Source organism: Paroedura picta, chromosome 12, assembly GCF_049243985.1.
Source record: "Paroedura picta isolate Pp20150507F chromosome 12, Ppicta_v3.0, whole genome shotgun sequence".
Classification (NCBI taxonomy): domain Eukaryota; kingdom Metazoa; phylum Chordata; class Lepidosauria; order Squamata; family Gekkonidae; genus Paroedura; species Paroedura picta.
Genome location: NC_135380.1, coordinates 26,671,913 through 26,684,025, shown reverse-complemented (window position 1 = coordinate 26,684,025; position 12,113 = coordinate 26,671,913). Strand labels below are relative to the sequence as shown.

General features: G+C 58.1%; 1 protein-coding gene and 1 long non-coding RNA gene across 5 annotated transcripts in view; one reads left to right on the top strand and one right to left on the bottom strand.

The window, feature by feature from the left end:
- Nucleotides 1-1,799: 1,799 nt before the first annotated feature.
- On the bottom strand, nt 1,800-2,693 carry LOC143822024 (integrase/recombinase xerD homolog). The gene has a single exon (XM_077306617.1). The coding sequence runs from the start codon at nt 2,691-2,693 to the stop codon at nt 1,800-1,802; it is 894 nt and encodes a 297-aa protein (XP_077162732.1).
- A 5,485-nt stretch (nt 2,694-8,178) lies between these two features.
- Nucleotides 8,179-12,113, top strand: part of LOC143822053 (uncharacterized) — a 33,161-nt gene continuing 29,226 nt past the window's right edge. For 2 of the 4 annotated variants that reach the window (XR_013226028.1, XR_013226026.1), the window contains exon 1: nt 8,193-8,248. This is a non-coding gene — a long non-coding RNA (uncharacterized LOC143822053). Of the gene's footprint in view, nt 8,249-12,113 lie in introns of all 4 variants that reach the window. The other 2 variants (XR_013226027.1, XR_013226029.1) reach the window with 2 other exon arrangements.

The following is a 12,113-nucleotide window of genomic DNA, read 5'->3' as shown; positions in this document are numbered from 1 at the left end:
GCTCACCCTCCCCTCACCCAATGGAGCCCAAACAAGCTAACGAACTCTGCTTTATGTTTTAACTAGCAGAAAAGCCCATTGACTAGCAGGTGGCGACTATACCAGTAACGACGCGGACCCAAACTTGGCAACAAATTGGCCGCAGCCGTTTATTAACCAATACCCTCCCACCGGAGGGTTGGCCCGCATGCATGGTAGTGGAGCCCCAACCTTGTCAGCCGGCCGGCTGACCACCCCTACCCACGGCGTTCCGGCTCCTCACCTCACTCCCAGCCGGGAGGATGGGATGCCTTCCGCCGCGGGATCCCTGGGAAGCGACCATCGAGGACCCCACGGGCGTCCGCCTCCATGGGATCCCCCCTCTCGCTTGGCCCCGGGCCCCTGGCCTCCCAGCCGGGTAGGCCGCGCCCGGTTGTGGCCGGTCTCTTTAATGAGACCCCCTACTCCAGGGAGTCCCGTACGCAGACGGGCTCCCTGCCAACGGGCTCCCTACCTTGCATGTCCCGACGACTGCGACAAAACGAGAACGAAAACTGGGAGGGCTGGGAGGGAAACCGTCCAGGTGCACGGCGGTCGGGGAAAGAGGGCGAGCCACGTGGGCGCGGCCTTAAAAGGCCGGTGGCCCCGCCCTTCTCCCCAGGCGCGCCGCGGCGCGCCCTGATGACGCGGCCAGGGCCCGCGCCGCTCCCGGGCGCCACCGCCGCGTCAACGGCGGCCGCGCTTAGTCGCGGCCGCTATTTGACTAGCAGGTGGCGACTATACCAGTAACGACGCGGACCCAAACTTGGCAACAAATTGGCCGCAGCCGTTTATTAACCAATACCCTCCCACCGGAGGGTTGGCCCGCATGCATGGTAGTGGAGCCCCAACCTTGTCAGCCGGCCGGCTGACCACCCCTACCCACGGCGTTCCGGCTCCTCACCTCACTCCCAGCCGGGAGGATGGGATGCCTTCCGCCGCGGGATCCCTGGGAAGCGACCATCGAGGACCCCACGGGCGTCCGCCTCCATGGGATCCCCCCTCTCGCTTGGCCCCGGGCCCCTGGCCTCCCAGCCGGGTAGGCCGCGCCCGGTTGTGGCCGGTCTCTTTAATGAGACCCCCTACTCCAGGGAGTCCCGTACGCAGACGGGCTCCCTGCCAACGGGCTCCCTACCTTGCATGTCCCGCCACTGGACAGGAACCAACGGTCCCTGTTCCCGCCAACCCTCAGAAAGGACAGCCTTCAAAACGTCCCGAACGTCGGCCAGCCATAGGTCACACCCCCGGTCTGCGAGGTGAACCCCATCCGACCGAAACAAAAGCGGGGAACGAAAAGTTAACTTGGGGTGAGGAACGGTCACACCCCCCAACGAACGCACGGTCTTGCACGCAGCCTTATTAGCCTTCTGCTTGGCCAAGTTCACACGGTCAGGCCGCCGAGCGGACCGCCAAACCAAACGATCGAGCATCTCGGACCACACCAACGTGGTGTGTGGCAGCCTCTGTCGTAAGATTACCAAGTCCTCTGATATGGCCGCACTCAGCTGACGACCGGTCATGGAGGGCAGATCATTTTCTCCCAGATGCATCACCAACACATCAGGGACGCCCCAGCGATGAACTTCGTCAGCCACGACCCGCAGCAGGGACGACCACCGCAATCCCCTCCGACCGGACCAGGTAATCTTGCACACGTCCTCCAGGCCGAGATGCTCCCCCCATCCTGTCGCGACTGCGTGCCTGCCGGCCCAGTATGGAATACTGTGCCCCACCACCGTGACCGCTGCCGCTCCTGATGGAACACCTGGGAAAAAACCAAATCAAACAGCATGTTGAGGGCGAATATACAACTTATATGCCCGGGAACGCCACCGCCCCCTCTGCTGGATGGCCCTGGCCGGCTCGCCAGCCAGGTACGCCTCCGTGGCGGCGCCAATGCGGAAGGAGTGCGACCCATACAAGGAAGGTTGAAGGCCGGCTCCCTGCAAACAGGCCCGGAGAACTGCCACGAACTGGTACCGGGACAGACAGCTCCCGTTCTGATGGATGAACAGGGGTCCAGCAAGGGCAGGCCGTATCTCCAGGTACGCGGCCATAGCCCGTCGTGGGCAATCGGCCTCCCCACGTAAGGCCGGGAGGTACACATGATTCCCTTTGCCCCCTTGGTCACACTTGGACCGACGAATGAGGCACTGGACCCCCGAGTCTACCAACTCCACGTCCGAAAACATCAGACCGGCTGAGAAACGGGCTGAGCGGGACCGTGCCACCAACTCCCCTCCCCTCAAGGCTCCGTGGAAAGCCGCGGTGAACGCCGCCCGGAACAAAACCAGCTCAAAGTCCGTGCGAGCCACGGCAGGCAAGTGCCCCAGCAGCTGTCGCAGGATAGCTCTGGTGATGGGGCGCCGAGGATCAGGCCGAGGCACGGACTGCCGCCCCCAGCCCTTCACGGCCTGCCGGGCCAAAAACGACCGCCCAGGGTCCCAAGCGCCGAGGGCCTTAGAGCAGAAGGAAAGTCCGGCCAGAGTGACACGCAGCGTCCTGCAAGAGAGTCCCTGCTCCCGGAGACAAGCCAGGAACCGGAGCAGCAGGCCCTCATTCATCGGCCAAGGGGAAGAATGCCCCGCCGAACGGGAGAAGTCCACAAACTGACATGCTGCACGCCGATACGCCCTCCGAGTGGAGTCGGCCAGTGACGACAGGACCCCTTCCATGATCAGCCGACGCCAAGCTGCCACAGGTCCTCGGGACAACCGACCGATTCCCTTGCCGCTCCGGGAGCGAGACACCGGAACCTCTCGACCTGAAACCGAGAGAGAGCGTCGGCCAACTCGTTGGTTACCCCCGGGACGTGTCTGGCGCGAAAAGAAACGTTGTACGACAAACAGTCCAAGACAAAAATCCGGACCAGGCGCATGACCCGGGCAGATCTGGATGACTGCCTGTTCACGATCTGCACCACGGCCTGATTGTCGCACATGAATTCCACGCGGCGATCAGCAAAACGCGGGCCCCAGATCCGGACCGCAACCACTATGGGGAAGAACTCCAGAAAGGTCAGGTCACGGTGGACCTCTGCCGCCCAGGCGTCTGGCCACCTCGCGGCGCACCACTCCCCTTCGAAGTAAACCCCGAACCCGCAGCCCCCTGCGGCGTCCGAGTGAACCTGAAGATGATCCCTGGGAGCGTAAGGCGTCTGCCAGATGGCCACTCCGTTAAAACCTCCCAGGAACCGCTCCCACACTCGTAGGTCCGCCTTCATCTCCGCGGAACCCCGAAGATGGTGAAAAGGACGAGACAATCCTCGAGTGGCAAATGACAAGCGAAAACAGAAAGGCCTGCCTGGCGCAACCACCCTGCAGGCAAAGTTCAGGTGCCCGAGCAGCACCTGGACCTCGCGGAGTGCACACTTCCGCTTTTCCAACAGCTCCCGGATGAGTTCCCTGAGGGAGGCCACCTTATCCGCCGGCAACCGAGACGTGCCCGCCACAGTGTCAAGCTCAACCCCCAGGAAAGTGAGCCTGGTAGCAGGACCCTCAGTCTTGTCAGCCGCCAGTGGCACCCCCAGTTCGGACATCACCCGTTGAAATGACCTTAAACTGGACGAACAGGCGTCTGTGCCCGCCGGGCCCGCCATCAAGAAGTCATCCAAGTAGTGGGCCAGCTCCGGGACTTCCCCCCGGACCCTAGCGGCCCACTCGAGGAAGGAGCTAAACGCTTCGAAGGCCGCGCATGCAATGGAGCAACCCATTGGCATGGCCTTGTCTACGTACCATCCGTCGAGGAACCGGAAACCTAGAAGGCAGAAATCCTCCGGATGGACGGGCAGGAGCCGGAAGGCCGACTGCACGTCGCACTTAGCGAGCAATGCCCCCTGGCCGCAGCGGCGAACCATAGCCACCGCCTCGTCGAATGGGGTGTACCTCACGGCACACAGCTCCTGTGGGATAAAATCATTGACGGACCCGCCCCTCGGGTACGACAGGTGCTGAATGAGCCGGAATTCCCCGGGCGCCTTCTTGGGCACGACTCCGAGCGGGGAAACCCGCAGGTTGGGCAGCGGCGGACCGCTGAATGGTCCAGCAATGCGTCCGGCAGTCCGTTCTTTGGCCAATTTCGCCGCCACCACGTCCGGCAGATCGCGGGCCGATCGCAGGTTGCCGCTCGTAAAAGCCGCCCGCTCACCAGTGAACGGGATTCGGAACCCCTCCGAGAATCCAGCCGACAAATAAGCCGCTGCAGGCCTGTCCGGGTAACTGCCCAGCCAGGACAGCAGCACAGGCAGCCGAACCGGCGTGGGAGCCAGGCCGCGGAGCTGCCCCGCGGCTTCAGCCGGATTTTGGGGCGGCGGAAGGAGCTGCGGGACCCGATCCCCCGTCCTTCTTACCGGAGGATCGGGTCCCTCGAAAGGGCTGGGAAGAGGAAGGCTGCGCACACGCCGACATGGCATGCCCGCCCCCGCAGGTCTCGCAGCGGTGTTCGAACCGACACCTGCGCCGCTTGCAGCCGCCCCTGTTATAGTCCCAGCAAACCAGCCCGGACAACTTGCGGACGGGACCGGAGGATCCACCTTTTCCGCGTTCCCGCCTTTGGCGGGCGCTGGGACCCACCTGCATGAACCACGCATCATGCAGCCGAAGATCCCAACGCGTGGAAGCGTTGTGGGAGGCGAGTTCCCGGAACTCCCGGTCGTAGTCCATGGCGGCCTCCTCGCCACCCACCTCCCAGGCCTCCAACACGGTATAAAGGTAACGGGCAAGGTGCCAACCCCGCTCCGGGTACCCCCCGCAAATCAAGGCCTGGAATTCGGCAAAACCTTTGAGCCAATTGAGCATAGAACGCTCAACAGGCTGTGACTGCGCCTTATCCTTGTCACCCTTTTTTCCCGTGTCGGCCCCTTTCCGGCGCCACTTCGCCAATTCGAAAAAATCAACGAAGTACCCATCGAGGGCCCGCTCCCGCAATTTCACGGGAAGGTGCACCCCCGGAGGGGCCTCACCATCCCTGAATCTGCCAGGCGGTTCGCGCCTGCGCCTGCTGATGCCCGCCTCGTCGAGCATCCGAACCATGTCGCGCCGCCTGTTTTTTAACCAGAGCGGCATCCCGGGGACGTAGGCCCCCTCTATCCAATACCACCCGTCATGGATGGTATCGTCGCCTTCCTCCCACGACGATGACTCACCCGTGGGCGAGCTCCGTCGCGATGCACGCCTACGCTTATGGGCCTTCCGTAGCGTTGTGCGCTTCCGCTTCCCACTTGGCCCGGCTCGCGGCGACGGCGTCCGAGAGTCGGTGACGCCCAGCGTGCTGCCCGAAACTGAAGACTCAGCCGGGCCAGGGCTGCGCCGCCGGGTGCCACCGGAACCGTACAGCGCCTTGGCCTCTGCGAACCCGGCCCTGTATTCGGACGAGCGGTGCTCTGCAGAACGACCCGGGCGGGAATGGGCAGATGAGCTGGAGCGGGGTGACCGGCGGCGACGCCCTTCACGGCGGCTGGTTTCACGCCGCCGGCGCCCCTGACCCCCCTCGCGCCCACCGGAATATCGACGATAATGGCGCGGGGAGGACCCACTGGAACCGTCCGCCGTCCGCCGCCGGGAGCGGTCGGGACGGCGCAGTGGGGATGGGGACCTATAAGTGTCCCTGGCCCGGTCCCTGGGCCCCCCCAGCTGATGGCGACCCGAGCCGCTGGATGCGGACTCCGGCGAACCGGAGCCCCGCCCCACCCTGGCTTCCCTGCCCCGCAAAGAGGGGGAACTGCTGGTCCGGGGGCCGGTCGCCCCCCGAGGGGGAACGCCCCGACCCATGCCTACCGCGCCGGGCGGGCCGCCTGGGAGAGCCTCCCCTCCGCGGGGACGCCCGTTTTCTGGAAGCCCCCCCCCCTCCCCCCCGGGCCCGAGCTGTCGGAATAGCCGACGCCCAGGCCCGGCTGGCCCGCAGGGCGCAAGCCCGCTTGCGAGCCCCGCCCCCGGAGGCCTCGGGCAACGGGGGAGAGGCACGCCGCGAGGCGCGGGGGGCCCGAGCGGGCGAACCGCGCTGCCCCCCGCGCCGCCCGTCCCCGCGGGCCTCGTGGTCGCGGCGCCCGCCGGACCCGGACCCCGAGGCCCCGGAGCCCCCAGCGCCGGGCGAGGCCGGAGCCGAGCGGGCGGAGCCACCGCCCCTCCCCGAGCCCCCCTGGGGCGAAAGAGGGGGCCGCGCCGGGCTACGGCAGCTCCGGCGCGGCCGCACCGCCGCCGAAGACTCGGGGGCCCCGCCCCCCGACCCGCGGACCTCCGGGGCCGAGGGGCCGGGCCCGCCGCTCGCCGGCGCCGCCCCCTCCCCCGGCGCTGCCGGACGCAGCCACCTCGCCGCGGCTCGCCGCGGCCGACTTCTGTCGACGGGGCATCCCGCCCCGCCGCCACTGAACAGCGGCCTGCCTGCTGGAGCCGCGACCCCGGCCCGACGTCCCCGGCGGCTCTCTCTCCGCCGCGGATCACCTGCTGCGGAGCGGGGGGGGGGGGAATCCGAGCGGCTTCCTCCCCCGAAGGCCGGCAGGCAAGCGTCCAAGCGCCGTGAGCCGCCCTGGCCTTCTGCCCCTGGAGCCACCCGCACGGAGATCCGTCCAGGTGCGCGGCGGTCGGGGAAAGAGGGCGAGCCACGTGGGCGCGGCCTTAAAAGGCCGGTGGCCCCGCCCTTCTCCCCAGGCGCGCCGCGGCGCGCCCTGATGACGCGGCCAGGGCCCGCGCCGCTCCCGGGCGCCACCGCCGCGTCAACGGCGGCCGCGCTTAGTCGCGGCCGCTATTTGTATCCCTGAATGCAACAGGCGCTAGGCCACACACACCCTGCCTCGGGCAGGCCAGCCAAGACGTGGAGAGGCCTCAGCTGGCCTGATCAGGGAATGGTGGGGAAGGCACTGGCGGGCAGTCCGCTCCTCCTCTGGCCACCCCAGCAGCTCTACCAAGGCTCAGCAAGGCTGTGGCTGGAGCTGTTTGGGGCAGCAGGAGCACTGGCAGGGGCTCTCCCCCGTCCCCCCCACCACTGGTCCACAGTCCCAGGCCCTCTGTCCTCCCTCCCAGCTCCTGCTTCCTGGGCTGGAACTTCTTCCAAATGGAAGAAGTTTGAGGGGGATGCAATCAGGGGTGGGGCAACCTTCCTGGTTGGCTGTTCGCTTGATGGATGGCCAATCAGGAATGGGACAGCTGTGTTGGTGGTAAGGTGGTGAGTCCCAGCTCCTCCCAGAACCCCTTTACTGGCTTTATTCATGGTTAGATTGCCAGTCCCAACAGCTGCCTTGTGGTTGTGGGAAACGAAGTTGGGTCTTGGGTATCTGGACCCAACTATTAAACAAGCAAGCAAACATCTACTTTGACTCTTGGCTTACAGAAAAGACAGCGGGAACTGACCATTAATAATGTAGTTTTGGCTTGTACCAGCCACTGGTCATGTTATGAAAGCTCCAGTAAAAGGAAATAGATAGGTGTTCAATAATTCAAGGCACATAAGTTTCACAATGCTGCAGAATAAGCATACCCAGGAAAAGGTGAGCTAGCAGCAGTGTACACGCAGAGAGTCACGACTCTCAAGATTTCCTTGCAAGGTCACAGAATCACAGAATCACAGAATCCTAGAGTTGGAAGGGGCCATACAGGCCATCTAGTCCAACCCCCTGCTCAACGCAGGATCAGTCCAAAGCATCCTAAAGCAGAAGATGGACAACCCCCTCCCCTCGAAGGCTGTGGTTGGGAGAGGAGATGGAAGACCTGCCTCTTCCCAGCAACAGGAAAGGAAAGGTGGAGCTGCTGTGGTCTCTTCTTTGTTTTTGCTCATTCCCTCAGAGAAGGGGAGGCTCAAACCTCCAGGCCAGCTCCACAGTACGGTGCAAGTAAATGACATCCATCACCTCACCGACTCATGTTGCTGGTGACTGAGGCCCTAGCCAGACTGCTTCAGTGGTGCTACCAGTACCCTGGAGGTTTGGTTCCATTCCAGCTGCACACAGTAATGACATGCCTAATAGCCAGTGTCACATGCCCCTTGGGGGAGGGGATGTCTTCTGCCCCCAGAGACCTTGCACCATGGCCCCCAATGGCCAGTGGGAGAAAGAAAAGAAGTCAGCAAGAGTGTGACGTCACTAATAGGAAAACCTTCTGGGAATCTGAGAGATCTGAAAGTGATGTCACTCCATCTGAAAGTGATGTCACTGATGTCACTTTGACAAACATTCCATGACTTTACTATAATGTTTCTGGTAGTTTCTGGAGGATGTGGAAGCAACTTCTACTACTGATTGGTAAGATGGCCAATGAGGCTGGGTTGGGCCCACCACAGGGGCTTGTCTTACACCCAGCAATGTGGGAGGAGATGAGAAATAGTAGCCAACAAGATGTATGAGACAAAGACATATGAGGAAAGGTTGAAGAAGCGTGGTCTGTTTAGCCTGGAGAGAAGATGACAGGGGATGTGATAGTCATCTTCAAGTACTTAAAGGGTTGTCACATAAAGGATGGAACTGAGTTGTTTTCTAGCCCCAGAGGGTTGGACCAGAACCAACGGGAAGAAATTAATTCAAAATAATGTTTTGTTTAACATCCAGAAGTTCCTGTCAGTTAGAGCAAATCTTCCGTGGAACAGGCTTCTTCGGGAGGTGGTGGGTTCTCCTTCTTTGGAAGCTTTTAAGCAGAGGCTAGATAGCTGTCTGACAGAAATGTTCGTTCTGTGAACTTAGGCCAATTGTGACTGAATGGGCAGAAGGGATTGTGCTGAGTGCCACTTTGGGGTCAGAAGGCGAATTTCTTCCAGACCAGACTGGCCATGGATTCTGTTTTTTTGTAAGGGGGAATCATCTGGACATGGAATTGAGGTCACTGTGGATGGGCAGGGCAGGTAGTTGTGTATTTCCTGCATTCTTCAGGGGGGTTGGACTAGATGACCCTGGAGTTCCCTTCCAACTCTATGATTCTAAGATTCTATGATTCATTGCCTCCCAAAATCATGTTGCCGTTAGCTAAGATAGGCCCCTGTAGTGCTGCTGAGTCCCACTTCAGAACATATGAGAATCCCTGAAATAACACATTTAAAATTGGGGAATATTACAAGCACCATTGCTAGATCTTTCATTTGAGTGGCAAACAAAGCAAACTTCTTCATAAATATGACTATAGAATGCTTTCCACCCAGTAATCATACAGGGGAGACTGTCAAAAATCCATTTGAGAAATTGTACTCTTGGACTGGTGACCAAGTCAGCCCTTAGCTGAACAAAGTCCCACCCTCAGCTCCTTTTCTCCACAGGAATTTCTCAGAACTTTGTTGGCCTTGGCTGGAATCTTACGCTTGAAACGGTCCACTACAGTTAAGGAGTTTTGCTTGCACGTTTTCACTTCTATTTCTGGATGGAAAAGGACTAAAGGCTTACTTCAAAAATCCTTTCTGGCAATTCAGAAAAGGGAGCAATTTTGTTGTTCTAAGTGGGTCATGACCTCCATGGCCCTCTCTAGCTGTGAGCCTGGCAATGCATGACATCAGATCAGTACTTGCCAAGTGGGAAAGAGGCAAGTAGGTTTTCAATTTGAATGGCTTGCCCTCATTGTGAGCATGCCCTTGTGCTTCTTCCCCGGATCAGGTGTACAAAAATCTGCTAAATCACTAAACAGCAGAAGCTTTTCTAGGAGTCTGTCTCAACTACCCCCCCCCCCCTCCCCAAATGTTTGAGCAGGAAGAAACATTCAGGCATTCCTTGACAGATCTCATTTTTCAACAAATCCTATATTAACCGTTCTCCCTCATGCAGCTATTGTTGGGAGATGGCTGACAGATGCTATCAGAACAGCATCTATAGATGCGTTTATTTACAACTGGAAGAGAAATGTGGGCTGCGTATTTATAGGCATTTTAAAAATCGAATGGAAAAAGATTACGAGGCAGCTTTTCCCAAGCAATTACCAATGCATAGTGAAGGGGGAGTGTTTTAACAATGATTCAGTAACGGTAAATAAAACAATTACAGTCTGTTGTAAAACGGGACTGTTCCCGAGCTGAACTGTCAGTGCTCTAATAGACCCTTAATAGCTTTTAGGAACATTCTTAGGAGCCAGAGAAGATGTTACCCCCACAATACAGCTGAAGCTGAGCCACAGTCCTGTTCTCACTTGCAGAAAAGTCACACTAAGGTGGCTTTCACACTGGTGGGGTTCTGGGAACACCATGTACAAAAAGTGGATGGGATAAGGAGGGTAGTAAGGAGGGTAGATTCATAGTAAGGAAGGTAGATTCAAAGGGGTAGCCGTGTTGGACTGAAGTAGCACAATAAAATCAGAGTCCAGTGGCACCTTTAAGACCAACAAAGATTTATTCAGGGTGTGAGCTTTCGAATGCAAACAGCCCCTAACATTAGCAGTGGTGTTGGAGCTTCCAAACTGGTTTTTCCCTACCCCACCCGCTGCCGCCCCTCTCCCCCCCACATTATTTATTGTATGCTGTGTATCGCAGAGAGAGAATCTGAGGCTTGCCTGACAGCCAATCAAGGGATGTTTGGAAGAAGTTAGCCATTTCCTGCCTCTGTGTTATCATGACCCCTGGTGTTCCTTGGAGGAACTCCATCGAAATCCTTGGTGGTCTCCCATCCAAACACTAGCCAGGGTCAGCCCTGCTTGGCTTCTGAAATCGGAGGACATTGGGCTTAACTGGGCTATGTCACTCTTTACACTGGCAGGTTATTTTTTTTGGCAATTTTTAAGAAGACTCAGATGTCAGTGATGGAGCATGAGGAGGATCCAAGGGATCTGCACGCTCCACCTCCAAGGTCTCCAGCTTTCCCCAACCCAGAGCTGGCAACCTTACTCTCTCTCTCTCTCTGTCTCTCTCTCTGTCTCTCTCTCTGTCTCTCTCTCTCTCCCTGCCCCCCCCCCCGGAAATCTTTTACTGAAAGGGAGACCAACAAAATATACTTTGCATTTGACTTTCGATCCAAACAAATGTGTGGCCCAGGGAATAACTTGCAGTTTCTGAAGAGTGAACAGTAGCAGAAGCCACTCTTGGTTTCCAGCTCTAAAGGCTATTGCACCAGCCCAGGGGCCAAATGGTGGGTCCCTCACAAAGGCCAGTCAGTGTTCAGAGGCTGCTTCTCCCCCTCCCAGCCATGTTGCAGAAACAGCAGCAGAAAAGGCTGGAGGGAGGATTCATTCCCCAAGAGCTCTTCAGCAGTCTTAATTGTACTGTTTGCCTTTAATAATTCAAGAACCACATTGCTAATCCCATCCTCTTTTGTTTTAAGTTTCTTAACATTAACAGAAGGAACAAAAGCTGCTCTAACTCTCATGCACCTAAATCAATTGGGATTTGTAAGACCGAAATGTTTGAATAGAGAACTCCCATAATGGCCTGAAAAGGAAGGCTTACTGCCCTGCCCTGCCTTGCCCATGCAGGATCTGGTCTTAGACTTTTGCTATTCCCTGGCTCCATCCCATAATGGGAATCCCTAAAGACAGGAAATTCACATGGGATATGAACACAAAAGGAGCTCTGCTGGATCAGACCATACCAGGGGCCATCTAGAGGAGTATCCTGTTTCAGAGGCTGAGGAGGAAGAGAAGGAGGACGAACAAACATTAGGGAACAAACTTTCCCTAATATTCTTTCGTACTAACATGGGTATTCATATTGCTTCTGAATATGGAAGATCCCTTTCACTACTGTGGCTAGTAGCCATTGGTGGACCAATCAGTCTAATTCCCTTTTCAAGCCATCTGTGCTATTGGCCATCACTTTGTCAAATGTCAATGAATTCCTCCGTTTATTTACTTGTTGAACAAAGGAGTGTTTCTTTCTGAGCATCCTGAACCTATTGCTCATTAGTTTTGTTGGGTGCCCCTGAGTTCTAGTGTTATGAGAGAGTGAGAAATTCGTAAGTGTATTTTGGTAAAAGCTAACCTTTTACCAAAAAGGAATGAAGAAAAGGAAAAACAGGCTTCCTCAGGAGGTGGTGGGTTCTCAATCTTTGGAAATTTTTAAATGGAGGCTGGATAGCCATCTGATGGAGGGGCTAATTCTGTGAAGGTTCAAGGGGGTGGCAGGTTACAGTGGATGAGTGACAGGGTTGTGAGTGTCCTGCATAGTGCAGGGGGTTGGACTAGATGACCCATGAAGCCCCTTCCAAC